At 54.0% G+C, this 27,300-nt stretch overlaps 14 protein-coding genes and 1 non-coding gene across 15 annotated transcripts; 4 read left to right on the top strand and 11 right to left on the bottom strand.

Annotated features, from left to right (window-relative positions):
- Nucleotides 1-177: 177 nt before the first annotated feature.
- VTN49DRAFT_6934 (uncharacterized protein) lies at nt 178-1,109 on the bottom strand (the record flags this gene model as incomplete). Its single annotated transcript, XM_069415147.1, has 3 exons — nt 178-213; nt 271-699; nt 753-1,109. 3 exons carry the CDS (start codon nt 1,107-1,109, stop codon nt 178-180), a joined length of 822 nt encoding a protein of 273 aa, XP_069264974.1.
- A 385-nt stretch (nt 1,110-1,494) lies between these two features.
- Nucleotides 1,495-2,942, bottom strand: VTN49DRAFT_6933 (uncharacterized protein; the record flags this gene model as incomplete). Its single annotated transcript, XM_069415146.1, has 3 exons — nt 1,495-1,995; nt 2,056-2,771; nt 2,846-2,942. 3 exons carry the CDS (start codon nt 2,940-2,942, stop codon nt 1,495-1,497), a joined length of 1,314 nt encoding a protein of 437 aa, XP_069264973.1.
- A 2,631-nt stretch (nt 2,943-5,573) lies between these two features.
- VTN49DRAFT_6932 (uncharacterized protein) lies at nt 5,574-6,440 on the top strand (the record flags this gene model as incomplete). Its single annotated transcript, XM_069415145.1, has 1 exon — nt 5,574-6,440. One exon carries the CDS (start codon nt 5,574-5,576, stop codon nt 6,438-6,440), a length of 867 nt encoding a protein of 288 aa, XP_069264972.1.
- A 355-nt stretch (nt 6,441-6,795) lies between these two features.
- VTN49DRAFT_6931 (uncharacterized protein) lies at nt 6,796-8,993 on the bottom strand (the record flags this gene model as incomplete). Its single annotated transcript, XM_069415144.1, has 10 exons — nt 6,796-7,202; nt 7,262-7,327; nt 7,386-7,483; nt 7,542-7,769; nt 7,830-7,991; nt 8,045-8,167; nt 8,224-8,286; nt 8,339-8,414; nt 8,517-8,561; nt 8,933-8,993. 10 exons carry the CDS (start codon nt 8,991-8,993, stop codon nt 6,796-6,798), a joined length of 1,329 nt encoding a protein of 442 aa, XP_069264971.1.
- Nucleotides 8,994-10,155: 1,162 nt separating this feature from the next.
- Nucleotides 10,156-10,227, bottom strand: VTN49DRAFT_t94. Its single transcript has one exon. It is a non-coding gene; the product is annotated as a tRNA-Cys (tRNA).
- A 688-nt stretch (nt 10,228-10,915) lies between these two features.
- VTN49DRAFT_6930 (uncharacterized protein) lies at nt 10,916-11,338 on the bottom strand (the record flags this gene model as incomplete). Its single annotated transcript, XM_069415143.1, has 1 exon — nt 10,916-11,338. One exon carries the CDS (start codon nt 11,336-11,338, stop codon nt 10,916-10,918), a length of 423 nt encoding a protein of 140 aa, XP_069264970.1.
- A 51-nt stretch (nt 11,339-11,389) lies between these two features.
- On the top strand, nt 11,390-11,931 carry VTN49DRAFT_6929 (uncharacterized protein; the record flags this gene model as incomplete). The annotated part of the gene is made up of 2 exons (XM_069415141.1): nt 11,390-11,438; nt 11,504-11,931. 2 exons carry the CDS (start codon nt 11,390-11,392, stop codon nt 11,929-11,931), a joined length of 477 nt encoding a protein of 158 aa, XP_069264969.1.
- Nucleotides 11,932-12,766: 835 nt separating this feature from the next.
- Nucleotides 12,767-13,949, top strand: VTN49DRAFT_6928 (uncharacterized protein; the record flags this gene model as incomplete). The annotated part of the gene is made up of 3 exons (XM_069415140.1): nt 12,767-12,820; nt 12,882-13,450; nt 13,514-13,949. 3 exons carry the CDS (start codon nt 12,767-12,769, stop codon nt 13,947-13,949), a joined length of 1,059 nt encoding a protein of 352 aa, XP_069264968.1.
- Nucleotides 13,950-14,524: 575 nt separating this feature from the next.
- Nucleotides 14,525-16,620, bottom strand: VTN49DRAFT_6927 (uncharacterized protein; the record flags this gene model as incomplete). The annotated part of the gene is made up of 2 exons (XM_069415139.1): nt 14,525-15,942; nt 16,002-16,620. The coding sequence occupies 2 exons, from the start codon at nt 16,618-16,620 to the stop codon at nt 14,525-14,527; spliced, it is 2,037 nt and encodes a 678-aa protein (XP_069264967.1).
- Nucleotides 16,621-17,298: 678 nt separating this feature from the next.
- On the top strand, nt 17,299-17,585 carry VTN49DRAFT_6926 (uncharacterized protein; the record flags this gene model as incomplete). The annotated part of the gene is made up of 2 exons (XM_069415138.1): nt 17,299-17,352; nt 17,415-17,585. 2 exons carry the CDS (start codon nt 17,299-17,301, stop codon nt 17,583-17,585), a joined length of 225 nt encoding a protein of 74 aa, XP_069264966.1.
- Nucleotides 17,586-17,632: 47 nt separating this feature from the next.
- VTN49DRAFT_6925 (uncharacterized protein) lies at nt 17,633-18,368 on the bottom strand (the record flags this gene model as incomplete). Its single annotated transcript, XM_069415137.1, has 5 exons — nt 17,633-17,657; nt 17,708-17,802; nt 17,859-18,017; nt 18,072-18,103; nt 18,341-18,368. 5 exons carry the CDS (start codon nt 18,366-18,368, stop codon nt 17,633-17,635), a joined length of 339 nt encoding a protein of 112 aa, XP_069264965.1.
- A 734-nt stretch (nt 18,369-19,102) lies between these two features.
- On the bottom strand, nt 19,103-20,001 carry VTN49DRAFT_6924 (uncharacterized protein; the record flags this gene model as incomplete). Its single annotated transcript, XM_069415136.1, has 2 exons — nt 19,103-19,522; nt 19,600-20,001. The coding sequence occupies 2 exons, from the start codon at nt 19,999-20,001 to the stop codon at nt 19,103-19,105; spliced, it is 822 nt and encodes a 273-aa protein (XP_069264964.1).
- A 389-nt stretch (nt 20,002-20,390) lies between these two features.
- On the bottom strand, nt 20,391-21,613 carry VTN49DRAFT_6923 (uncharacterized protein; the record flags this gene model as incomplete). Its single annotated transcript, XM_069415135.1, has 2 exons — nt 20,391-20,999; nt 21,056-21,613. The coding sequence occupies 2 exons, from the start codon at nt 21,611-21,613 to the stop codon at nt 20,391-20,393; spliced, it is 1,167 nt and encodes a 388-aa protein (XP_069264963.1).
- A 545-nt stretch (nt 21,614-22,158) lies between these two features.
- Nucleotides 22,159-22,605, bottom strand: VTN49DRAFT_6922 (uncharacterized protein; the record flags this gene model as incomplete). Its single annotated transcript, XM_069415134.1, has 2 exons — nt 22,159-22,451; nt 22,509-22,605. 2 exons carry the CDS (start codon nt 22,603-22,605, stop codon nt 22,159-22,161), a joined length of 390 nt encoding a protein of 129 aa, XP_069264962.1.
- Nucleotides 22,606-22,642: 37 nt separating this feature from the next.
- Nucleotides 22,643-25,083, bottom strand: VTN49DRAFT_6921 (uncharacterized protein; the record flags this gene model as incomplete). Its single annotated transcript, XM_069415133.1, has 3 exons — nt 22,643-24,046; nt 24,105-24,848; nt 24,916-25,083. The coding sequence occupies 3 exons, from the start codon at nt 25,081-25,083 to the stop codon at nt 22,643-22,645; spliced, it is 2,316 nt and encodes a 771-aa protein (XP_069264961.1).
- Between the last annotated feature and the right edge of the window lie 2,217 nt (nt 25,084-27,300).

Raw genomic sequence — 27,300 nt, 5'->3', positions numbered from 1 at the left:
GTGAGTAACACGAGTATAATACAAGATGACGGATCATCAATAACAATAGAGCCGTTCAACCAGATTAAAATGGCACCATCGAGTCATTAGAGTCGTTGCCCGCCAAATGTGTTTGTAGTGTACAATTCGAGTCGACGAGAAAGAATGAGGCGAGATAGGAAAGAGCGTAGACCCGCATTACGAAGAGTTCTTCACAACGCCAACCTTGGCAGCCTGTACAATGGGTTAGTTTGAGCGCACCGTGATTCCACTCGAGAACGATAATCTTACCCTCAGGACACGCCCGTTCAGAATGAACCCCTTGCTCTGCACATACATGATATCTCCATCCTCCTTGTCTGCGGCCTGCGCCATGAAGGTGGCTTCATGCAACTGGGGGTCAAACTTCTGGGGCTTGCCGTCCTCACGCGGCTCACCGGGGTCGAACCGCTCCAAACCGTGCTTCTTGAGGGTCGACATGAGGACGCTCTCCGTCATCTTCAACCCTTCGTACAAATCCCGCAGGTCACTGTTCAACTCTGCGTGATTCGGAGTTACCTTCTCCTTGGGGACCGTGTTCAGAGCCCGTTCAAAGTTGTCGATGGACTCGAGCAGATCGGTCGCGAACCGCTGAATGGCAAAGTTCCGGGCAGCCTCCATGTCGCGCTTGGTCCGCTCCTGCAGGTTGCGGAATTCGGCCACGGAGCGAAGGTACCGATCCTGGGGTTTTCGTTAGTACACCACTCAGGCAGCGTGTGTTCCGAAGTGCACACCTTCAGATCAAGGATTTCCTTGTTTTTCGCCTCTAATTGCTTCTTGAGTTGCTCTTCAACAGACTCTGTTTGCTCGCCGGCCTCCGCTCCTTCCTTCGCTCCTTCCTTCGCCTCTTTCACCTCTTCCTTTGCCTCTTTGTTTGCTTCTTCCTTCTTCTGCTCCTCCTTCTTCGCTTCCGAATTAGCTTGACTCTCAGTCGAGTAGAACCGAGTCACCGGTCGGAAGGGAGATTGTCGAGCCGACTGTGTCCATCTCTGCACAGCAGAAGGTCGCGTGCCGATGGGACATGACGAACGCGCCGACCGCGAGAGCAATTGCACCGCTCGGGTTTGTCGTAGGACTGTTCTTTGCAACATGGTGATCTGTAGGTATGAACTTCGAATTATACAAGCAACCGCTTGTGGCTAAGAACAACTGTCCAAATCAGATAAATGTATTCTGAAATCGACGTAATTCTTCGATGCTTGTCGGAGTTGATTTTTGCCTTGCCAAGCCAAATTGCTCGAAATGCTTATGTAATCGGAGCTATGCACCAACTCCGGTGGGCGGTGGCAGGTTGGTCAGGACCTCCAAGTACATACCATCTGACGGTCACGACGATCTCCGAATCGTATGATGGATTGCATGACCTGACGTAGAATTGCCCATGCAAAATAATAAATACAATATCGCCGAAAAGATGCAATATGTACAATCGAACCGAACCCTCTAGATACAACACCCGAACACCCGAAAAGAAAATCATTCGCTCTCCATTGTGTACGCCGAATCCCGAAGCCCATGCATATTCCTCATCTGCCGTTCAATGTCCACGAGTAGATCTGACATGTTGACGTCGGCAAATACCTGCGAGTCCGCGTAGATCTTCACCGACTCCTCCTCATCTCGCGTGAACTCGATAGCTGCATCGTTCTCGTCGTCTTGCACCGGACTCTCTGGAGGAGTCTGCTGCTGCTTGTCAACTGGCGGCTGACCGGTCAGCGCGATATGCTGCAGCAATCTCTTGCTGATGTACGCCCGTCGATCCTCCACTTGCTCGAGTTTCGTATGCCATTCATCGATGGAATGGTCGAGCTCCCGTAGAGCCTCCTCCTGTCGCAGTAGGCTCTCCCGGCAGATCCCAGCGAGCCGTGGTGATCGCAAGTAGGCGATTTTTCGACGCTGGAGATCGTTGCGACCGTCCCGGAGGGATCGGTATGTCTTGCGCAGATATTCGCAGCGCTCACTGAGCACCCGGAGCTCCTGCATCATTGTTAGCTGCTGCGTCTTCGGTGGTGATGAATTGGTCGGCAGAAAGCTTACCCGTGTGAGCTGCTTGATCTCGCCCTGCGAGAGACGTCGAGCCTGCACCGTGTATCGTTTTTCAGCTTTTTCTGGCGATGCATTGTTCTCCTCTGTTTTCGACAAACTCGACGGGAGCTCCACGGGAGACATCTCTGGAACCGTTTCCATTGTGAACGCAGCTTCCTTGGCTCCGTCCTCTTTCAAACGCGGAAGACTGCGTTGTGACCGCCGCATAGCCAAGCCGACCGTTTCCCCTTGCGGTGTATTTGGTCGACTATTAGGTCGATCTTGCATTCTCTTGTTTGTAGGGAACAATCGGAGCCTCTCGGGCTTGTCGGCCGTTGCGCTCGCTGGGCTGGGGCTGGCGCGTTCCCTACTACCCGGCCGCGAGTTCGAACCGCTTCCTGATGATGACGGCGGCACCCGTCCCCTTTGTCGGGACTCGGGCCGGCTGATCGGCTGGCTGGGCTTCCCGTTCCCTGTCCCTGGTCGGTGGCTCGTGGATGCCGATCTCCGTACCTGCTGCGGGGCATTGTATTTAAAGCCGAGCCGTTGATTCCCCTGCCGCTTCGCGGAAGACAATCGCATCTGCATCCGAGGCGACTTGGGTGGTACGGCCGGAGGGATCTCGTCTACGGGTTCAGGAATATCTACTATCCTGACATCTCGCTGGACTTGCTGCTCGGGAGCGCTGTTTGACCGCTCATGGATGGGAAATCGGCCGGGGATGGTCGCTGCAGGAAGGCCGGATGGTTAGCTCTGTGGCTTCTTTTTCCAGACGCTGCCATTCCGCACAGGTCGAACTTACGAGAATCCATGCAGTAGTCGGGCACGCGCCGCGCGGACATCAAGTCCAATTCGGGCACGCTGGCTTTTCGCCTGGCCGAGAGCTTTTTTGGCTCCATGGCAACCCTACGCCCGAGTTGATCGAGCCTGGGATCAACTAGGTTGATGATGTTGACGGATGAGCCAGCTCTCCGGGAGTGACATTGACATAGAAATGCGAGATTCTCAGCAGCAGCTATTAAGGTGACACATTGTTGACCAGCCCTTTTACAGTGATGCAGCCATGCAGGACGCTACGCATGCCAAGGAAAGTCTCGAATACAATGGCAACGGTGATCGATCCAATTCTTACCAAAATTAGCGTTGATTCCGGTTGGATCGGACTCATCGGAGTCATCTTGGGGCTTGATACTGGCTTTTGCGGAGACCAGCACTGCGGCTCCCAGACGCTAGGGCCAGGCCTTCGGAGCAATGGTGACTTGTTTCGCTCGCATAATGCATGTGCCTGCAGATAGGAGATGCATTTCATCACTTCTCCTGAGGTGCCGCGCATTTGGGAAAGCGAGCGCGATGCGATCGACAGTCTTGCCTTGGACAATATGACATGGCGATTATGAATCACTTTTTTCTTTTTTCTGCAGTCTTCTTTTTCTCACACTCTGCCGCAGGAACCAGGGTTTCGAGACCGTCGACGCCATCACCTCCTAGGCTCCTACCTAGCGACGGCCACTGGCACTGTCGGGACGGGGAAGCTAGGAGAGTGGCCCGCCGGCCGATAGACTAGCTGACAGACTAACCCTAACCGTTGACATTCCCAGCGACGAGGAGACCGTTGCTCGGTCGGCCTGCCCTTGGCATTTTCGGACGGACCGTCCCTGAAACTGCCCCTGGCCCACTGTGTGGTGTTTGTTTACTCGATTGGGTTTGGAGCTCATCCAGGGTTCTCGTTTCCATCTCCACCGGCCACGAGGAGAGTGATCCGTTGGACGTGAGGGCCAGCAGACGCCATTCCCAAAGAGGAAACACTCGAATTGTGTTCGGGAGGTTTGGACAGGCGGAAGACTCGCCTCGAATGCTTGTGTCCTGTGGCCAAAGTTTCTTCACGAGATGCCACTTTTCAGATTCGGGTCAATTCTTCGCTGTAGAACCTTTAGAAACGCGAGAGACTCTTGTGGATGTCTCAGTCTGCAGGAATGGAGAGAGCTTAATGGCAAGTCTGTATATTCCAGAATCCAGAAGGATTTTGGGGTTTCGCGGCTGCGTCGTCTAAGGAATTGTAGGGGAATGTTTTGCACAATTTTCCTCCCATCGATCCCTCCAAGACTGATGGCGTCAATCGTCCCGACAGACAGGGACACTGGACAGGGCCTATGGAGTCCAGATTGACAGGGGGTTGATTTAGGGGAGATTTTAGAGCGGTTGGCAAGACAGCAGGCGTAAAGTTTCAAGTGTGTACGGAGACCTTCTCCGGGAAGGAACCCACTTGCCTCCTCATGGCCTCGTTCTATCCCACACCATTGCTGTTTCACCATGCGGGGCTCTTGCTTTTCTCAGGCGGCACTCTTTTTCGAGTACGAGGAAGAGCAAGCACGAAGAGTCCAAGGGGTGTCCTGTGCTGGTCCTTTGGCTTTGGGGAAAGAACCATCCCGTGTTCATCCCTTCCCTCCTGGGAACTCCGCTCCGGCATGTCAACCACATGGCAGAGGCGATCGTCCTCCAGAGAGTCTGCATGCACAGGGAACCCGATTTTTGAGTCAGTCAAGATTGCCGAATGACACATCGCGAAGTGGTAGCTATCGGAGATTTTTTTCATTCGACCGTTTGACCGTTGAAGGTGACCGTTTCGGAAGCGTACCTGCTCCCTTCGGTTAGCCCCTGTCACAGTTGCCACATAGAGCCAGGCTAGCCCGATTGGGAGCCCTAGTGATCTCCACTTGGCCATTGTGTGCCGTTTGGACAGTTGATACTCGACAGGTCTCGTCGCTTAGTCAACCAGCAATTGTCAACTGGCGAACTGAGATGCGTTTCAACTTTCTCGATGATTCTGCCTCCGCCAACTGTTCGGAGAACGTCGTACAGCCATCTCCTACCGTCCACGCCTGGGTTACGATCGGCAAACTTTACCACGTCTATTTCATACTAACTCTGCAGCCTCGATAGCGTATACTCGTACACCATATTCTGTAATATGGCTGGACTACTCAGAAAGGAGGCTGGGGACGCAATCACCAAATTGACACATAACCCATCCCCGCTGGATTTGTCAATGAGGCGGTTCATCTCCTGAATCTGACGCATTGCCTTTGCCTTGCTGAGGGAGGATTGCAAATAAACATGCTGTTAAGCCCGCCTTGGACGATGAAAAAAAAATGCTGCCTCATCGGAACTGGAGAAGTTTGTCGGCCGAGCCCCCCAGCTAACAAGGCGCAGCAAAGGCACAACCACAATGGATATTCACCACGAAAGTCAACGCCACAGGGATAGAAGATAAAAGAATGATAACCATCTGTCTGCCATTGTGAAGTAGAATATCTGCAGTGTGATCTGTCTGAATTCAGGGTGTGAACATCGTGTCCTTTAAACATTCATTGGATAAGGGCGCTTACGGGATCGCCGAGACTGGCAGATCTTCAACCTCGATCTTATCAGTCATCGAAACGATTGCTCAGTCATAAACAACCGGAAACATACGACAAACATTGAAACAAACACGCCACTTTTCAATCGAGCTCGAGATAGTCACGTTGAAAATGGCGTCTGAAGTTGCCGCACCGACCTCATCATCATCCATCGCGTCGCGAGGATCGTCGCACACATCACGGCCGTCGCTGACCATCGATATCTCCAACCTGCCACCCCTCTCACAACCATCACCGCCATCAAACACCCTCCTCCTCACCGACTTGCGCGACCGGGAACTTTTCTCGCAAGAGTCGCTCGCCGCCATCCGGGCGCAGATCACCGCCATCGCGCCACTAAACTCCTTCTCCCCGTTGCCATCTCTCCAGCGCATCGTCTGCTCCTTTACATCCACAGACGACGCCGTGCGAGTGCGCCGCCACCTCGAGGCCGAGCTGCTATTATCGCGCGTGCGCACACGCATCTACTTTGGCGAGCACACCCCCATCGCCGACTCCGAGGAAGCTGCTCGGCAAAGCAAACTACTCCAGGCGCCCAATGCAGAGAAACTCTTCTTCATCAGCCCACCGCCCAGCCCACCGCATGGCTGGGTCTCGCGCACCGAGGAACCCCCAAATAAGCAGGTGCACGCGCAGGACCTGGCCGAAGCTTTGGCGCGGCTGAGCTCCTCGTCCTCATCATCGGTTTCAGACAAGAACAAGCCGTCGTCAACGGCATCGGAGGCGTCGGATCCCGCATCACCAGTCTCCCTCGGCCGATCCGGGACAGGGTCCGCAAACGGCCGCAGCCGCAGCAGCACGCTCATCTATCATCCGCAGGACCATGGCGGGAGTCCCGATCTGCCGGCCGTCATGGTCGAGGACACGTCTACCCGCTCGGATGACGAGTACGACTCGGACGTGGAGATGATGAGCCCTCGGCCAGGGCGGAAGCCGTTTCCACGGACCGCGCGGCCGCCGGTGGAGTTGATGGAGTAATAAAGGGAATGAGTGAAGGGTAAGAGGTTTCGGGGGTTGTCCGCATTGTCTCATGCTGTGTGTTTGTTTGATACAGGGATTTTTCGTACTACTATCATGTGGTCATGGAGTATCGGAGTTTGATGTGTTGGTTTTGGTGATGGATCGACGTGCATTATACGGCTACATAGATTTGCATATCACTGCCTTTTGTGCAGGTGAAGTCGAGTACGGCTCTATAATAATCAAATCAATTTCCTCTAATGTTCCTTCTCCCGCTTTACTCCAGCGCAAAATTGTACTCCGTAAAACACCCATTTGATCCCTCACGGGGGGCCAAGATAGATTTCAGACAATTTTCTCGATATGTTCAATTTCAATCAAACAACACCACCGCTGCCTCGGGATACAAGTCCCGGCCCAGCACTGCCGCCAACTCCGCGACGATGCCCTTGACCGACTGCGGATCGCGAATGTCGGATCCTTCCCAACCGACCAGATCCTCCATGTGAATCAGCGTGCCGTGCACCAGCAGCAGCCAGTGGTCCAGGTCAAACTCGCGCTCGACCTCCTCCGCCGTCATCACGCCGGGCATGCGAAGCTCGAACAGGGACACCTCTTCCTCGTTGATGATTGCCTGATCCCCATTGTTGTCGTCATCCTCGACTGGGAGACCCTGCGCAATACGTTGTCTGTCCCGCGAGAGGGATACGTACCGCCGCTTATCCAGTTTCTGGACCAATTCGCCGTCCAGAGGGTCCCAGCGGCCTGGGCTCTCGGGATCTATCGAGGCAAGTTAGGCGTAGGCGGCTCAACCGAGCGAAGAGACGACTTTTACCCACCTAGCACGTATTGCGGCCGAAATGCGGCCTTGTACCGCATCTTAGGGCAGGTGTGAATGTAGTAGCCTATTACACTTGGATTAGCATACACCACATATCGGCACACACATTACAGCAAGCGTACCCATGTAGTAGTACTTGTAGTTTTCGTTCAACGCAAGGGCAATCTCGAACAAGGCGCTAATCTTTCCAAGCTCCCAGTCTTCAAATTCCGGATCGTAGCTGCGCAGACGCAACTCAGCTGTTCTGTCCGTTCACGGAAATCGGCATCTGTACTCACTAGAGATACACCGAACTGACCCCATTGGGCATCAAATCGAGTACCCCGACGGCGATTAATCGTCCATCCAGCCGGTAGCATTGATGGTACGACCCTAGCTTCTTCTCGCCAGGCTTGGGCTTATTGCGCTTCAATCCCGAGCAGAGAAAGCGTTTGAAATCTTTGTCCTTCCATTTGTCCAAGTCTTCTTTGTGGATTGCTTTTTGATATTTCTGGAATACCTCAAACCTGAATCAATCCGGTCAGCGACAAAGGCGCTGTTTTCTTGTCACGCAAGGTAGCTCTTACTTCCTCTGGGAAATGGAGTCAGGTTCAACAGTCACCTCAAACTTATGCGCGGGCTCCAGGTGACGTTTTGTCTTTGGGTCAACCGGACGTTTGATATGGGAGTACTCGGCTTCAACGACTGCCTTGCGAACATCAAAGTTCTGCTTTCTTTCCCGCTTTTCCCTAATATGGGTAAGACGAGCTGCTTTCTTCTGATTTTCTCCAAAAGAGCTTACTCTCGAGATTTCGGGCAGAGCTCTGCAAGCCTCCGCAAATAATCCGGTCCCAGGACGAATTTGTTCCATCGATTGATGGCTTTCCGCTGGTCACGTCTAGGCTTGAACTCGTTTGCTCTCAATCTGACAGAAAGTCAGCGGATATGAAACTTCCAATACATCACTACGGAGGAGCATGCCTCAATGTGTAGTGCGGACAGCACGACCGCTTCTGATTTTGCTTGTAGTACAACGTGCCGGATCTACAAATGTCAGCGTGCCCTTTCCCGCATGATGCGGCGGCCTCTGCAATACCGTCTCCAGCCCTGGTTGACCATAATCTCATAGTGCTCTGGCCGCACCGACACCGAGCTGGTGTAGTATGCCGCATCTAGCAGGTAGTCAGTACGAATATTCTGATTGGCCAATGATCATGCTCCAATCCCAATTGGGCAAATATCACGTGATTTAATGAGGGACACGAAGTACTCACTTCCATCTTCGGATTTACAGTAGCCGCATGCATTGCGTTGGTATCCTGGGAGAATTGAACCGACACGGTCAGTAGGCGGAACTTGCAATTGAGCGGTGTCATAGTTGTTTGGAGGGGCAGGATGGCTGCGTGGGGCAGGTAGTGTAGGAGTAACGCCTCAATGCACCGAATACATCTGAAATGTGCACTTTGCAGCGACGTCCCAGACAGCAGAAAAACCGGCGGTAGAGGAAAAAATCGATTCTCTGAACTCCGCGGCAAGAGCGCCAAAGTGTGCTGCAACCATGGACAGGACAGGGCGATCATAGACCAGTGGTTCGAGCACGAGACGAAATAGACGGCTGCCACTGGCTAGTGGAGAAATGGATTGATCGAAGGGCAAAACAAGAACGAAGGGCGGGATTTGGCGAACTTACCGAGCGGACGAAAGAGCGACAAATTCCTCGCGGTTTCGGCGTCCACGATCGTCGTCGACATTGTGAAAATCAGCCGGCGGCGCGAGGGGTAACGGAGGTTGTGAGGCCAGCAAGACGGACTGCAGACGCGGGGTACCGGCCGTGCAGTTCGAATGAGATGGCGGACGGGGAAGCGTCGTCCAGTTATTAGTCGAAGGTGGACTGGGGTTTTGAGGGCAGTGATGAGCTGGTTTGGATTCTATAAACTTCTAGAGTGCGAGAAATCTGTGGCGAAGGATGCCAGACATTTGAATCCCAGGAAGAAGAACGGGACCATTATTTGTGATAGCTTCGACCACTTGAAGCTCGGCATCCCGGACAATGTTTTTCCACCACAATCATCTTCTCGCATTGCAAACATTTGATTTTTACAACGTCGGAGAGCTCGATCATTTCATTGAAATTATTGTAAACAATAAAGCCGATGGATTCATTTTTTGACACTCCGATCCTAAACGCCCCCGTTTCATTTGATATGGTCACAGAAGAAATAAACTCACTGGTGACATGCATGATGACTACATCTCGTGTCGTGAATATCCAGTACGTAAATCATCAGAGTCACCATCTGCTTCGATCAACGACATGGGAACACGTAGATTCGAAGAATCGGCACGAATCCTGCTGGGGCGGGGTCAGTACTCTGGTAACAAGAGTAACAACCGTACAAGTTCTGGTTTGTATATTGCATACTGTACGGTGAGTAGAGTACGAGTCGTTTCCTTACAGAACCCCCGATCCGAATCCGAATCTCCTCCACGGAAGAATCCAGCTGGAACCAAGCCGTGTCGGCGGAAGAATGGAGACCTGCAGGCCTGCACCTTTTACGAGAGGCTGGGCAACAAACTAGCCATTTAGTAGTCCAAAATATCATTGGTAACCCGGCCGGTGGTGGAAAAGAGAACTCGGGATCGTAGCAGGGCTTAGGATTGGCTGTGTTCACGATGAACACTAGCACATAAGAGCCAGTTAATGATGTCCTCGACTGTTCTAACGATGATCAGCTGGAGAGCCATGGACTAGCCTACGTAATGCGGTGCCTCCATCGAGTGATCAGCTGTGAAAAACACTGCTCGAGAGCAGCTCGCAAGATGAATGCAATGTGTTGACAGTACGGGGGCAGAAAGAATTTGAGAGAAAAAGGGAGTGGGAGCGAAAAAAGGAGAAAAAAATTGCCCTAACCGAGCCCTAACCCCGGATCGAACGAGGGACCGTTGGATCTGCAATCCACCTCTCTACCACTGAGATATTAGGGCTATCGTTGGTTGGAGAGGGCCCCTCTTTAATGACTCATAACCTGATCGAATTTTAGCTACCAAATTTAACATACTGGACAGAGCCCCATCCCCAGATCAACATACGAGGGGCCAGTTGAAACTGGGATGCTTGGGTTACCATAGCGGCCGCTCGGCAAGGGGCTATGAATCCATTGGTGGCTGAGGCACTACCAAGACCTTCCACAAGCTTGGTACGGTCCATTCCAAGATGTTACAGAATTTTGTAACTTTTTGTTCCGTGTCATTGTTCGGTACGGTAACGGATTTACAGGTACAGGTACTTCGTTGGGGGCACTCCTGGCCGCATGGTGGCCGCCCTTAGTCAAGTTTTAAGGGATGTGGAACGGTGCATTGAACCAGTGCGATTTCAGCAGGGCTGATTAACCGGCATGAATCGTGGCAAAGGCGGCTGCATCTGGTGATTATTGAGTGGGTGCGGTGCATTTTTCTGTTAGTTAGTGTACCGTACGTACCCTTCGCCCGACCCCGACAGAAAGCGTCGAGCCAGTTCTTCCCGAGGACTTCCTCTGGCACACAGAAGGGAAAAAAAAAAGACTCCACAACCTTCTCTTGTCGGTCCGGCCGTCATATCAAGCTCCCCTCCCCCCCACGTAATATCCCATATTTTTCTTCCTCTTCCTCTCTCTTCTGGTCTCTGTATTCTCTCCTACGATGAGCTGCTCGATCCCTTTCTCGTCAGCTGGGTTCCCGTCCAAGGCGGGACTGAACGGGAACACCTAGTTAGACCTTCCGTATCCCCCATCCACGACACCGATTTTTTCTCCTCTCCATCCCCTTCTCCGCGTCCGCTCTCCGCAAGATCCGGTTCTCCGTCCAGCACACGGCGCTCCCCCTCGAGGACGCGGTGCGACGCTACGAGCCGCGGTCCTCGCGCGTCGCGGCCCTTTTCCTCTTCCCTATTTTGCTCTAGCTGAAGTTGTCCGTCACCCCGGCACCAAACCTTCCGGCACCCTCGTTCGTTTACGTCCTTCACCTCAATCCCTGCCTGGGGGAACGCTTCGCCGGGCGTTGGCGCAGCAACCCTGACCGCGCAAAGACGACATAACCTTGAAACTCTCTTTTCTGCCATCTGCGTTGATCCTCTCACCGCCAAAAGAACGTCGAAACCACCACCGTCAAAATGGCACAGATTCGATCTATGGAGGCACGGGTTGGAAGGACCAATCAGAGTAAGTTTTTTTGTCATGCCAGTATCTTCCCAGTCAGACTCGACTGACGCCGGATGACATTGCAGGATACGGGTCCAAGGGCGAGAGACTCGTTGCCGGCATTGTGCCTCTTTCTCCTGACAAGACCAAGGTGTTGATGATCCAATCTGCTGGATCAGGAGGTTGGGTGCTCCCGAAAGGAGGATGGGAGACAGATGAAGCAACTGCACAGCAGGCCGCCCAGCGGGAAGCGTGGGAAGAAGCTGGTGTGGTTTGCACGGTTCAGCGTGATCTTGGAGTCATTCCAGACATGCGTCCACCAGCCCTGGTCACTGCACAAGCCCCCAAAGCATCATACCAGTTCTTTGAAGCTACAGTGAATCGAGAAGAAGCGCAGTGGCCGGAGATGCACAAACGCAAACGGCAGTGGGTGACATATGCACAAGCAGCCAGTGCCCTTGCCAACCGACCAGAGCTGCTCGAAGCCTTGAACCGCAGCTCCTTGAAGCGATAGGCCAGCACACCCCTGGTCTGTGTTACGATGTGACAACCCCACAAACATTGCATCGTTGGTTTTGCTAATGTTTCATGGGGCCCCAAAAAAATTTCAATATGGGGGGTGGTTGCATGTGTTTACTTTTGCTTTTAATCTCTGCTTTTTTGCATTCATTGCATGGGGGTTTTCTGTCAGGCTTTTCCTCTGTTGTTGCTTCGGTGTCTTTTCATGGATGGCTCGACTTGTTTTCTGTTTTGCCTTCCTAGATCCGTTGATAGAGGGTGATTTCGAGCACCGATGGTCTCGGGCGTCAATCAATGGGTCTTTAATGGGTGCTGAGGAGTTTGCGGCGAAAGTGGTGTCTAGGGCCATCCATGATAATGATAGAATGCTGATCAGGCTGGAGCTTCCACGCTGGTGGTTGTCTCCAGCCAGAAGATTGATCAAAGTTCATCGATGTTTTTTGCTCTGCGTTCTGCAGTATACGAATTGATGTACAAGTACTATGACTGCATACTACGCTTAATGTATTGTAGTATAGAGTGAACGTTGACTCATCGTGTGGCGAGCAGCTTTTTGACCGTACTGTTCTTGCAGCGAGCGTTGAAAATCCGGAGATGCTGACTAATCCCAGCGCCGAGCTAAAACCGATCTGGCCGTCCAAACTTGTCAAACAAGCTCGCCTTGAGCGTCGAGATTTCTTTCCAAGGCCCCCCACGACAACAAGCCCCTTTGTTTCATTCGGGGAGGGAGTGAAAGGCTGTCTCTGTTCAGTGCATGTGGAGCGGGTAGATTTTGGCTTTCAACCCGGGAGACCAGCTCAGCGGCTCCTGCGCTGCATTCGGGAATCACCATGGACTACGAAATGGACATTGAGCCCGTGGGGCCTCAGGTCACGGTGCGCGAGGTATGTTGGATCGAGCGTTGGTGAGCGGCATTCGATGCGGTACTAAGATTATGCGGTACAGGCCGAACCCCATCGGGTTGACTTCAAGCTCAGCTCCGTCGACCTCGCATTCGCCAACGCTCTGCGGCGGGTGATGCTGGCTGAGGTGCCCACCGTCGCCATCGACATTGTCGAGATCGAGAAGAACACGTCGGTGATCCCCGATGAGTTTCTGGCGCACCGTTTGGGCCTGATTCCGCTGGTGTCGCGCAACTGCGACCGCGATATGGAATACAACCGGGACTGCACATGCGAGAGCTCATGTGCGCGCTGCAGTGTTCGATTGACGCTGCATGCGCGGTGCACGACGGATGAAGTGATGAAGGTGTATGCCCGGGATTTTGTCGTCAGCAATGACCGCGCGAATGAATGGGTGGGCACGCCGGCGATCATGGATCCGGAGGGAAAGGGGCCCTTGATCTGCAAGTTGCGCCGCGGGCAAGAGCTCAAACTCACGTGTATTGCGCGCAAAGGTATTGCTAAAGAGCATGCAAAATGGGCGCCGGTAACCGCTGTGGGGTTTGAGTATGATCCGCATAATAACCTCCGGCATTTGGATTATTGGTATGAGGAGGATCCGGCAAAGGAATGGTCAGTTTCCCCCTCTTCGCCCTGTCTCTTTATAACAGTATGATGCTGACGGGAATTTAAAAGGCCTGTCTCCGAAAACGGCAAATGGGAAACTCCCGCTTCCCCCGATCAACCATACGACTACGACGCCCAACCCACGACGTTCTACATCGACGTCGAAAGCGCGGGTAACCTCGAGCCCGACGCTATCGTTCAGCAAGGCATCTACACGCTGCAGACCAAACTGGCCGCTATCATCCAAGCCCTCACCCACCCAGATGCAGCGCACGGCGGCGCTGGCGGGCCCAACGGTGCCGGAGACGAGGACATGGGTATGCGCAGCCCCGATGGCTACGAGCCGCCCGAGGGTATCGGTGGCGGATTCACCGCGTACGGCAGCAACCATGTCAACGGGAATAGTGGCGGCGCCAGTGCTTGGGGCGGTGGGAGGACACCGTACGGGGCGACGCCGTATGGTGCAACTCCGTATGGTGCGAGTATGTACGGTGGTGGGGCATGAAAAAAAAAAAGAGTTCAATCTACGAGTTCATGATTACAAACATACATACATACATAACTATGTATCCGTTGAAAGTTTATTTACCGGGATGGGCTTGTTTCGGGCGTTGAGGATGGCGCTTTTTTTTCTTTTTCTTGTACAATACAATACCACCATGGAGCGAATGCTTAGAGTTACTACTCAAGTTGAATGGAGAACCCCGCATTAAAATTCTCTGCTTGTTCCGTACAATCCTTAATATCAAATCGAATCAAGCAAACGCCTGGATTAGCAAGAGAAAGGGGACAGCAAGACAAACACCAGGATATCCTGCTCCCTCCATCTAACTCGACACGATCAACGCCGGTTGAAGCAAGAAAAAAAAAAAAAAGACCAGATGAAAATCGAACGAACACGCACCGCCCAGACAGTTTCGCCGCAACACCGATCACAATGAGGCAAGCAAGCAGGAAAGAGAGAGAGAGAGTGTGTGTGTGTGTGTGTGTGTGTGTGAGGAAGAAGAAAAAAAAAAAAAAAAAAAAAAAAAAAAAAAAAAAAAAAAAAAAAAAAATAAGAAAGGAGATTGGGATTATAGGTCATTGGTTCAAGCTCGGAGTCTCGCTACTCGGGCTGTCGATTCGTAAGGTTGCCTGCTGATGCTGGGCGGCGGCTTTATGGCTACCCGCGCCGTAGACCATTTCCATGAGCTTGGCCTTTTGTCGCTCGCGCACGCCCTGCAGGTAACCCAGCGAGTCTTCGATCGAGCTGATCTGGCTCTCAATCACGGCCTCGATCGGCGCAACGATGTGGCCGCCACTTCGTTGCCCGCGGCCGTTGCTGCCGCCGCCATTGATGCTGTAGGACTCGCCGGAGCTGTCATTGCTCGGTGGTCGGACCAATGGACTGACCAGTTTGCGCCGTAATGTTTCGAGGTTGACTTTCAAAGTCAGCAGGCGGTTCTGGTGGTCCATGAGCATGTGCTTGTTGGCGACGGTGTGCGTGCGCACGCTGAGCAGCAGCTTGCGGTTCTTCTCGTACTTGCGGACGAGCGCGGCGTTGGCGCCCAGCACGCGTGTCCACAGTGAGGAGAGCATCTCGCCCTCAGCGCGCTCCTGATCGTCCGACTCGCGAACCACCACCCGCTGCAGGTTCAGGAACTGGTGGTCGATCGCCTCGAAAAGCGCAAACAACGCGCTCGAGTGCGTCAGCTCGTTGTTGATTGATTCCTCAAGCACATTGAGGAATTCTGTGAATGTGCGCATGAGCGCCGCCCGCGTGCGCTGTGTTGACGTCGGCCCCAGCACCGCAGTCACGATGCTCTCCAGGTAACCGCCTGACCCTCCGTAGCCAGCGCCGACTGACATGGACGAGGAATCACCGTCATCGCCGCCATTCGTGCCGCTGTTGCCGCTACCGCTGCTACTGCCGCTGCGGTAACTGAGGTCGGGAAACCCGATCCCCGTGATCATCGTGTGCAGGTTGTCGATCATCAACCCGGCTACGCTGCTGGGTGGCTGCGACGACAGAGCCCGCAGCTCCCGCCGCGCCCAGTCCATGACCAGCAGGATCGAGTCAATGTCTGAGTCGACGTTGGCAAAGAAGCGCGTCAGCTCCAGCGACAGCGCCTTGTACGACTCGGACAACTCGTCCAATAGATTCACAATGATGGGCGCGCTGGTCATGTTGGTACCCCTCAGCGACTCGCCCAGATCCCACACGGCGACGCCGGTCTCCTGCAGCGTCGTAATTTGCTGGACGCCATTTTCCGAGTAGTGAATCAGCGGTTCAAAGGACCGCGCAAATGCCGCCAGCTTGACGAGATCTGGGACGGGCTGGGGGGCTGCAGGGAGGAACAACGCACGGCCGATGATCAAAGAGATAAGCAGGACGGTCACAGATAGGAGAGTGTTGGTGCGCGTGCTCGTCATTTGATCAAACTTGTTCTTGAAGTACGTAAAAAGAGCTACAAATGGTTCCCGATGCTGAACTTCAGCGCGCAGCGCGAAGCGGAAGTCTGCACGTAGTTAGCATAGGAATCTACGAATACATGGCCGAGAACAAAGGAATGCATACAATTGCTAACTGTGCTCTTTGACTCCGACATCTCACTGGCCGCGCGCGACGTCTCCGACACCGGCTCCGGCGAGACAGAGCGGCCTTTGAGCGGCGAGTCCGTACCGGGCGGCAGCGGCACGTTTGCTGCGATATCGACGTCTGCCAGGTTGTCGGCGCGCTTCACGGGCACGTCCGGAAGTGGCGCCTCAAGCGCATCCTCATACCGCGGACTCGATTCTCGAGAACCCTGCGGTCGCGCGGGCGGAGCAAGCGCCGGCACTGGCAACGTCGGCTTCATCTCGTAGTTACCCATGTTATCGTCGTCATCGTGATGGTGCGCAATGCCGTTGGGACCTTCATCATGGCGATACGGCCGCCCGGCGAACCATCCGCCGTTACCGTTGGGCAGCATGTCAGGACCAGGCAGTTTGAATCCGGGCGGAGACCATCGTTCGGGCGGCCCCTCTGGCTCGTCATCGGAATCGGAGTCGTCAGAGTTCAGCATGCCTTCGGAGCGGAAACCAGAGTGCTGAGAGGGTATCTCCAGCAGTGGCGAACTCGCGCGACCAAAGTGGGCGTCCATGTCCTCAAGCGACGTGGACAGCGAGGGAGGATCTTCAAACCCTTCGCCGGTCATGGTGGATATGCGCATATTCCATGCGCTTCGGGCCGAAGGTTACTTGTGGTGTAGGACGAGGGCGCGAGCGATCGATAACTGGGCACAATGTGTCGCGAACGTCCCGCGAGCAGAAATACCGAGACAGACAAACACGAAACCCGGTCGCGACAAAGGAACTAATCGTAGCGCACTTGCGTCTCAGCGCAGGAAGAACGGGAGGGGAAGATGGGAAGGATCAACGGGCGAATGTCTGGCGGGTACATCAGGCCCGAGTCGGCACAGACGCAGAGATGAACCCCGCTGATCTGAACGGTCCAGCAAGGGTCTAAGACTTGGGTTAGTGGACGGGACAAGCCGATCCAAAGTGCAGACCAGACTCCGGTCCAATAGCCTGCGGTCGATTCTGTTCATCTGCGTAGCGCTAAGCGTTTCCAAGACCAGTTGGCGTGGGTATTGAGTGGCTGGTCCAATCATCTGCACAACGTCTCTGGGTCACTGCCAGCCAACCAGGCAAGGAGAGGGTCCAAGACAAGAGGCTCTGATGCACAGAAAAGGCACAGAAGAAGATCAAACAAAGTGAATGAGGCAATGAATACGAATGGCTGCCTGTATCAACTGTGTCAAGAGGCTCATTCATCTCCCATTCAGCCCTCAATGGAGCGGAGAATGGGCCGAATGCGATGGTCCTCTGGTCACATGATCAGCCCAGACCGCCAATTCGGTAGTTGGCACCTGATCAGCCAGGCAGAAGTCAGGCAGCAACTCCTCGAGTGGATTCATCCGTTCAGCTTCTAGAAAGAAAATAAGTGCAGAGAGGAGACTCAAGGTCGTGTTCATTATGTATCCCGACTCACATACAAACCTCGCATACTAAAAACACAAGACAGATGACCAAAGTACAGAGCGAGGAACAGTTCTATGTCAATCTGTCCCATTATTTGAGCCAGCTCCACGTAATCAAAAGTCTATTCAATGCATCGTAATGTTACATGGCCGCGCGAATGCAGCGGCAAGAAGAAATGAAAATCGCTTATTTGGTGGCCTCCTTCAGGTAACTGTTGAAATCGTCAGCGAAAGTATTCCAACGGGTGTGAGAGGAACATACGTGATCAGGTCGTTGCGGTCCTTGTTCTTCTTCAGGCCACCAAAGGCCATCTTGGTGCCCGGAATGAACTTCTTGGGGTTCTCAAGGTACTCGAACTACGCACGCTGTTAGCCGTCCAATCGCTGCCACCACGGGGCGGATCCATCCATACCAGAGTGTCCTCATTCCAGGTGATACCGGCCTGCTTGTTGGCATCGGTGTAGGAGTAGCCCTCGACGGAGCCGGTCTTGCGGCCGAACAGACCGTGCAGGTTGGGGCCGATCTTGTTGGCACCGCCCTGCTCGACGGTGTGGCACTGGGCGCAACGAGTCTACAAACAATCAGCACCCAGCGAAGCAAATGGGGACAAATCGAACAGTCGTACCTTGAAGAGGTTGGCGCCCTTGCTAGCGTCGCCTGTTGATCGAGAACTCGTTAGCTGTGTCCTGGTTTGATTGAGCTCGACCAAGCATCCTAGTCGCCTCCAATGATGACACATTGCGAGTACTCCCGCCACACCACACAGCACTTGTCGCAATACCCTTCCCACGCAACACGGCGCGTGTTCTGGAATGACAATGCACCGCGGATGACCAACCAAGGCTCAGGCGCAAAAGAGTCGAGCAATTCGCGTAGGAAGTAGATGATACTTACCAGGTTCGAAAGAGCCACCCTTAGCCATTGTGACGAGAGAAGAAGAAAATATCTACTGAGAATGAAGTCTCGAAAGGAGATGATCCAAAAGAACAGAATGAGAACGATAAAAAAGCGTCTGTCCTTGTTACGTCGTAGACTGAGAGAAGAAAGCAAGTTTTTTTTTTTTCCTTTGGAGCAATTTGTAGGCCTTCTCGGGGGAGCCAGCCGTTGGCCAATCAGAGCCACGATGATTTCAATTCGTGGCCACCGGGCGACTCCGGGCAAGTTCGGGATTTCCGGACGGGCGCAGTCGGAATAATTTTTTCTGGGCGATTTGTTTCCTCTCAACCAATTGCGCTCTTTCCGTCATACAAGGTAGGTATACAGAGTAGAAGTCTCCTTTTTTTGTTGTGTCTAAACATTGTCATTGATCTCTGCAATTATCATTCATCGATAGAAGCGTGACAGAGACTTCCGCGAAGTTCCGTCGTGGTCTTGGGATTGCATGGATTAATTCGACCAGGATAGCCGTTCAGCTCTACCTAACGAGGCATCGTATGATTCGCCCGAAGCTTAGATTGCAGAATCGCAAAGAATGCCGGTCAGCCGGAGACGCTAGGTCTAACCCTAATTTCCCGATTCAAAAAGTCGTTCCTGCACAGCAGATTCGAGACAGTAGCCAGAGTACTCGTACAAAGGATATGATGTCCCTTGCTTCATCCAGTCTATGTAAATCGCATGCTATAGTACATTCCGTCGCTATCAGTCCATTCATGCCAACTACCATATCCCAAGCCACTTCTTGACCGGTCTGACCTGTCCGGAAAAGTCGCGATACTCAAGGGGCTCCGACCCTTGCGACGTTGACGGCGAGGAAGAGGAGGAAGAGACATCGGCATCCTTCGCAATCGGTGACTGATCATCCTCAACGTCAGCCGATCCGTTCTTCTCAGGCTCCTCCAAGCCATGCGCAATGCGGAACTGCCGCCGCTTCTCTGCGTCCTCGACGCGACGATGCCGTCGCTCACGGGTCAGCTGCGATTCGTGTTCGACGTGCATACGATACACATTGAGCGCTTGCGCAATAGTATCAATGGGATGCGACAGCAGGCCCGACCACGACGGCAAGAGATGCGCAAACGGAGATGTGCGCTTGAAGTTCTCTGTAAAAGTAAAGAAGGCGAGACTTGTCAAGACACCCTGTACCAAACACATCAGTCCCTGCTCCAGAAGCGTAAAAGGAAGTACAGGAAGCGTAGAAAGAAGTGTCTACCCACCATTGCAATCCACGCATGAATCCACCTCGTCGTCAAAAACTTATGCATCACCGTCCCCTCCGGAGGAAACATGTGCGGATACCGCTTCGTCTTCTGTTCTTCCTTTTCCTTCGCGGAGAGCGGTGGGCCGGGATAGTTGTACGGCGCCGGATTGACGAGCTTCCCATTGCGCAGCTGCACCACCCGCCGGGAAGGATGCGACGGGGGTCGGAACTTGTCAGGCTTCTCTAGCAGTCGAGGGTTCTCCTCGGATGATGATCTCCATGAAGAGGTCGTGGTAAACGTGCGCCGCGCGGAGGAGGGACCGGTTTGTCGGCGGGCAGTCGTTGCAACAAAGCGGAGGGTTTGAGGCGAGATACCTCTGGGGAGAAGGAATTGGGGAATGCTATGTGCCGAAGCCATTTTTCTTCTGTCTCGTCAGCGGTATAGCTACCGCATCAAATGGCTCTCGTTCTTGCTGGAGATTCTACGCCGACAAAAACTGGTGTGGAGCAAGACGATCTGCGTTCCCAGTATGATCACGTGATTTCTATCTGATCGTGAGATTGTCGTCCACAAGGACGTCTAGCACCTAGCAAATACAGTAATCAATCGCATGGCACTAATGTCGGGTATAAATAAGGGTGCTCGTAGTGCCACGAGAGTTCAGGACGGCGGGAAGCTCACAAATTGAGCAACAAGCTCTCATGGTGTAGAACAGATCCCGCCATATAGTCCGGTGTCTCCAACGGCGGCCAGATTCCAGCAATGCGCCTGGTTCGTTTTCGGCAGCAGTTGTTGGCAGATCCCGCTCAGCTCACATCCACTCCCGCAAGACCCTCCATAACCTCGTCGCCGACGCCGCCCTTTTCCAGCACCATCTTGACCATTTTGGATATGACCCGCCGAGAGACGCCGCCGCGAGATGGCTTCCAAACGCCAGGCACATTCTCCTCCACGGGAGCCGTTTGAGGCGGTGGTTCCTCTCCGGCAACAACGGCTAGAGTCGCCGCGTTCTCCGAATTGGGGATCCCATGATTTGTCAAACGGGATGGAGGATCAATGGTTCGAATTGAGAGCAGTTTCAGATGCCCATCGTCTCCATCCTTGCCATCGTCTCGTGCAATCGAGACTGCGAGAACGGCGTCCGCAACTGCAATCTCCTCCCGGGTGGGATCGAAAATCACATTGTTCCCAGCCGAGACGACGAGCAACGTTACCGGGGGACGGGCTTGCCTCGTCAGGTTCTGTTTAGAAGGTCTCGGGTATAGATACTCGGCGGCGTTCCAGTCGTCGTCAAACAAGGGGTCTTCCTCGCCATGTGACTTGAGTTTGGGTAGCCGAGTCGAAAGAAGTGCAAGATGCGTGGTCAATGACAGAAGTGGAAGAGGATATGATGCCGGGGGAGATAGAAGCAGGATCTAACGAGTTGAAAAGTTAGACTAGTCATGTCATGAGGACAGTCCAAGTCACCTACATCGATATATAACCTCCAATGCCATCGCCGATTAATAACCAGACGGCTCTTCAACCCACCCGCCATAGGCGAATCTGTACCAACGTTTGATCCCACAAGAGATTCCCTCATCATCTCCGACAGAAACACCGGCAGGGCATCATCATCGCGAAATCCCGGGATTTCAATAGACATTTGCACCCACGCGCTTTGGCCCGTCGCAGCCTGCGACCCGTCTCTTCCCCCTTCGCCGGCATCGTCGTCGCCGCCGGCGCCTCCATCGTCTTGCTGCAATTCCTGCAGTTGTCGGAAATCGAGCGCGTCCGACGCCAAGGTCCGTTCCACCTCTGCCTTCACGCCAACGATCGCTTCCGAACCGTCCGCGAACCCGATGCGCGCGCTGCCGTTGGCGCCGGGAACAATGCCCGTCTCCGCGGTCAGCGGTCGGAATTGAGTGGGCGATCGGCCATCGGGTCGAATTGGTCCCTCAGGTAGGGCAAGGGAGTCGTACAGGTAGGAAAGCTCGGCGGGAGAGATGTGCGGGGTTTGGGACGCGGAGGTCTGTTGCGCAGGCGCCATTGTCCCGCTGAAGAAGTTGGAGGACCAGGACTAGGCAGATGCGCAGATTGGAAAGAAATGAAGACAGACTCAAGTTTCAGAACACGGGAAGCATCGGTGGATAGATATATTCAGAATTATGTCTGGTTTTGCGATGGTTGAAAAAGCTTTCGTACCAAGTCCGCGTCTAATCAGGCCGACGGTACGTACTTTATGATGCGACAACGGGTTCTGTATGTGGAGGAACAGCGAGATCCGTTCTTTGTGCCGCGCACTTTGAGTTTTTAGCCGGTTGGGATCGAAATGATGGACTAGATCGGCCGGAATGAGATCTCGTGCGGAGGAAATTTTGCGGACTCCGCCTCGGGCCGCTCTGCTCCAGCATGGACGAATCTCTAAATCGAAGAGTGAGAATACTGCACCAATTTTGCTCCAAATTCACCAGAACTATTATATTCAGCGGTAACTATCTACCCAATTATGTATATAGTATATAAGCCAATATATTACAAGATTAGTGTATGTATATGGGCAACCGATATTCCATCACTGCCGGAGTCAATGAATCAGGTGAACCCAGAGCCCTGCAGGTTTTGAAGAGAGAAATGCAGGGAAAAGCACACATGTACAAAGAAGGGAAAGAGGACACAAAGAAAGGAGACGTCTCGAATCCCTGACAGGATGTGAAGGAGAGGAACGCCATGTTCTGCAGGCATATCGCGACTCGCGCGACTGGACAAAGAACGACAGGGGTAAAGAGAGGATAAACAACACAGGTACAGAAGCATGCAAAGTATGCCGGTGAAAATGTCCCGAACAAATCCGAACACAAAACCCAAATAATACACCTCTATATCACCTGTCGGGGTATGAAATGAAACGAAGAAATAAATGCCGCGAAATGAAAAACCCTAACGTCGCCCAACCCAAATAGAAGATGCGACAGGGAGCATTGAAGATAAAATGCAACGATGCCCGTGCCCAAACGCCAAAGAAATATCAAATTCCCGCATGAGATCGCACGAATGAATGGCATGGCCCCCCCCCCCCCTATCGGAGGTGGGATCCCGAAGCCAGAATACTGGCAGCCACGGTGCTCGCCCATTCATCATCTCCGTACGGGGGAGTCGGCCATTGGCAGGAGGACGATGTTTCATCCTCCCGCTTGCCAAAAGAAACTCCGTCACGCTTCGCGGAAGGAGAGGGTGTCGGATAAGGATTTATGGAGCGAGCGGAGGCATTCACTATCGGCGACTGGTTGGTCTCGAGACCATCAATCGTGGAGGAGTCGTCTTCGTAGCCATGAGCGAGCCGCGAAGCCACTGTGTTGGCACAGTGAAGCGCCTCATCGAGCAGCTCATCTTCCTCCTCTGGCGTTTCATACCGGTGGACCGGGTTCTGGGACATCTGCGTCGCCCGCCAGGTCCGACTCGGTGACGGCGCGCTATTTGCGGGAGTGGTATTCTCCGTTGTCGAACGAAGAGAAACGTTGGGAACCGATTGCCGCTTCGCCAACGTGGTGTTGGGCGCCACAGTAGGCTGGGCAGGAGGGCTAGGGGATTCGGAGTCGTATTTGATGCTCTGTAATGCTTGGTCCAAATCTGACAGTTCGCCGATCTTGGCATCGGATGCCTGCAGTGCGTCTAGGGCGACCGAGGAGCGATTGGACCAGGGCGCGCAGCCAGCATTGGCTTCGACATCGTAGTTATTCGAGCCGTTTTGGTTTCTTCCGGAGAGTCGGCGTGCGCGTTTCCGCAAGTGAGAGAAGAAGCTCTCTTTCTGCGGCGTCGGTGACGGCGCGCCGTTGCCGACACCATTCAGAGCACGCTCAGCTTCCTGTCGATGCAGGTCGACATAGTGGTTACCATGAGAGTTGACCGACAGCTGACGCCCAATCTTCTTGGACGTTGAATTCTTGGATTCCTCGCCATGGTCATGTGACAACGTAGAGTTGGCCTGTGCCGTCACCGCATTCGACAATGGTGATACGGGGCGGATCGACGGCAGGAACGGCATGGGAGCACCATTGGCCCATGTGGCACGCTTGTTCGCCGGTGGCGCCTCCTTGGTCTGCTGCGCCGGCATAGTATTGTAAACGGGCACCGACGGACGGGCTGACTGCTGCTCCGAGTCTGCCAGCGGTGCGGGACTGTCTGACCGGACGACCAGCGACCGTCGGAACCAGGAAGCCCGCACCGAGCCACCAGCGGACGCGGTGGCCTCCTTGGGCGAGGTCGTGAAGCTCTTTTCGGACATCTTCCGGCCAAGAAGCCGCGAGGCAGAGGACTTGGGTCGCAAGGGATCGACCGCATCACTGAAGTACTCGTGGTTCAACGCTTGGGCGGATGTTGGTCGGTTGCGAGGATCCCACATGAGACACCATGTGACAAACTGGGCCAACGACGAGGGCCAATGGGGTGGCTGGAGGATGCTCTCCATCGAGTGCGGCGCCATCTACATTGATTCGTTAGTTTGCCGAAAAGGCGTCTGATGCAGATGAAGTAAAACATACCTTGGGGAACGTGAATCCCAGTTTCTGGGCCAGTCGGTTCCCTTCGCGCCACTCTCCGCCGCCCACTCTCGCACCGGACTTGTTGTACCAGTTGCCGGGACTGCCCATGATCTCGCAGATCCGCCACACTTGATCAACCTCATTGCCTCCCGGAAACAGGGGCTTGAGAGTGGCAATCTCTACCGCCATCGCACCAACGGCCCACATGTCCACGGGAGCGGAGTACTCTCCGGCTCGCAGCAGCACTTCGGGGGCACGGTACCAGCGTGTCGAGACATATGATGTGTAAGGGGCTTTGGAGTGGATCTCCCGCGCAAGGCCAAAGTCGGCGATCTTGACGGTGTATGTGGGCGGGGTGGAGGGCGGCGTGACCAAGCTCGAGTATCGTGCGAAGGGGTTTTCATTGGGGGCGGATGTGGAAATGAGGATGTTCTCGGGCTTGATGTCACGATGGAAGAACTGGCAGGAATGGATATGGTGGAGGCCAGAGAGAATCTGGTACAGGATGCTCTTGACGTGTTTTCCATCCAGGGGCTTGTTGTCGCGCGCTTTCATGAGCTGGTAGAGGTTGCCGTCCATGTACTCCATGCAAATGTGCAGCTTTTTAGTCAGAGGGTCGAGGAAAATGTCGAGGGCAGGAACGATGTGCGGATGAGGAGGGAGCGTTCGGAGGAAAATAACCTCGCGAAGCTCCAAACACGCCGAGAAGGATGAAAAGGTCTTCTTCATGGTTTTGATAGCGACCTGTGATCGATTATTAGGCCACCGTCATTGGAGAGATCCCGAGGCTTGGAAGGGGAATTGTGCCTACCAATGATCCTCGACGCGCCACATGCGAGCCAGCAGTGCGCACGCGCGCCACGACAACACTACCGAAGGAGCCATCGCCAACCTCCTTGAGCACCTCGAACTTGTCCTCGAGGGTCAAGTTGGAATGGCTCGGGTTGCCCCGAGACGAGTATTCGTGGGAGACCGCCATTGGTGTGTGCTCTTCTCTTCTTCTGCCTGCAGAGAGGGACAAGAGACCACAGGGAGGCGACTGCCAGGGATGGGAGTTAGCATTCCGACATCGTTTGGCGCGAGGGGCACGGCCAGTACTCACTGCACGGAGGAGGGGGGGGGGGGTGGGTGGTTTAGATGCAGATGATGGCGGTCTGGCGGGGTGCTGTGATCATTCTTCGCTGGTAGTCGCTGCGATGTGTAGGGGATGGAATTGAGGATTGATGGCAGCGAGAAGAGACACGGGAGGCGAATGGGTCAAGGGAGAGACGATGGAAGAAGGAGGACAGGGAGGGACAAACGATTGAGACAAGAAAGATGAAAGCAAAACAAGCGAGAGAAAAGAGAGACTTTGGGTCAGGCTCAGGAGCGAGAGAATGACAACGGGTCGGTGAGCAAAGCACGGGTCCGAGGGAATGATGATTGGAAGCAAAAAGGGCGAGGTGGGAAGATCCTGATCTGGCAGAGACGAGGACCGACTTGTCCCAGGACCCAATATGCTGGACACGGCGGGACGAAGCTAGCGCAGCGATCCTAACGGCCTTTGGGGGGAATAAGCCAATGGACAGCCACGAGGGTTAGGGGAGGCCGAGTCGGATGACAGCGTTGCGGGCTTTTGCACGAGGAGAAATGGGGAAGAGCCGAAAGGGGTCGTGGAGACGGGAGGCGCAACGGTCCGAGAACGGTAACCAGACTAAGGCAGAATTAGTTCAAGCCTGGGGCGGCCAAATTTTCTGCGTCTCGCACGGATCAATAGGAGGGGGGGGGAGGGCGGAACGGGAGGCCGATTCAGTGCCGGAACCAGGAGGGGCGGAATGTAGCGTACATCAGGGGAGAGACGGGGGAGAACGAGCGGACTGCTCGTGATTAATGCATTGATCTATCTGCCTGATCGTGCATGAGAGAAGGAGAGCAGCTGCATGAGATCAGGAACAGCTCTCGCAGGAGATCAGCTTTGCAGCGGACGCTGCCGGAGGAGCAGCAGCGGTCGATGAGCACTCGAGAGCCGACGACCCACTTAGGGCACGCCGCCAAGTGGGTGCATGAAATGCGCGAACTCTGAGCAGAACCAAATCCGCGCAGCGCAGTTTGACTTTAGCTTACTTTAGTTCACTCCCTCTAGTCAACCTAGTTGACTGGTTAACTTTTCAGGAGAGGTTAAGTTTCCCACGTAGTGGTGTCACTGTGAGCCATCCACCTGGAAAGGAAGCTTTCCGCCGCCGCGGGACTGCTTCCTCAATCCTAATTTCCCTCACCCAGCCCCCAACCCGATGGCGAGAAGTCAGCTCAGACACGGCGGGTGGACCTGAAGAGGTCCTATCACATATTGAACGCTAATTTCGGAGTCGAGAAAAAGCGGCCGAACACCAGACACGAGAACTCAAAACGGAAACGCAAAGGGCACAAGCGACCGCGGAAAATAGGGATGTGGGCCGCGTTCGCACCGCGCCGAGCCATACTCATTCCAGATCGTAGTAGTGCCAGGGGCCCCCAGCGGAAGTGGGTGTAATTTCCACCCGGCCAGCCAATGTTGCGCCAGGCAGCCGGCGGAGACTCGGCCTAGTCATGCAACCCTAAACCCTAAAAAGCCTAGTGGTTTTCACGCAATCCATGTCTCCATGCGAAGTCCGCGTGCCGACACTTGACCGAGTCAGGACAAGCGCGGTCTTGGCCCTCCAGCCGAGTTCCGCTTGGTCCGCAGACCGCATGGAATCTGGAACCCCTGAGGGGACTCTGACCAGGCAACTGGGTAAATGAGAATTAACGGTCGCGTGGTTTACCCAGCAACACGACAGAAACGCCGTCTTGCTGGGACAGATGCGAGATCTGTGTCCATCAGATCTGTCATCGACACCGGCCCCAAAAATGCTCCTGCTCGTACTCCTACAGATCTGTACGGCTGAATTGCATGCAGACGCGTGGGTAAGCTGAGAGAGTACTAATATTATGACCAGGATCTGGCCGAGCAGACACACCCTGCTGGGAAAAAAAAAAACCAGGTGGCTGTTCAAAAAATAACTCGTCCAGAACCTATCCATAACCTACTCCGTACGAGTACTCCATACGCTCACACCGCAGTACGGAGTCCCTGCAGTCCGCCAGAACTTACTGGTTACAGCAAATGGTTCCTCATAGACCGACAGACGAGGACTGGTTATTATTGGCCAACGAAGGAACTAATACTCCGTACGGAGGT

Source organism: Thermomyces lanuginosus (genome assembly GCF_041956635.1).
Source record: "Thermomyces lanuginosus strain ATCC 200065 unplaced genomic scaffold VTN49scaffold_42, whole genome shotgun sequence".
NCBI classification, from domain to species: Eukaryota; Fungi; Ascomycota; class Eurotiomycetes; order Eurotiales; family Trichocomaceae; genus Thermomyces; species Thermomyces lanuginosus.
The sequence above is the reverse complement of the archived record's forward strand: the minus strand, read 5'-3'. Positions and strand labels throughout refer to the sequence as shown.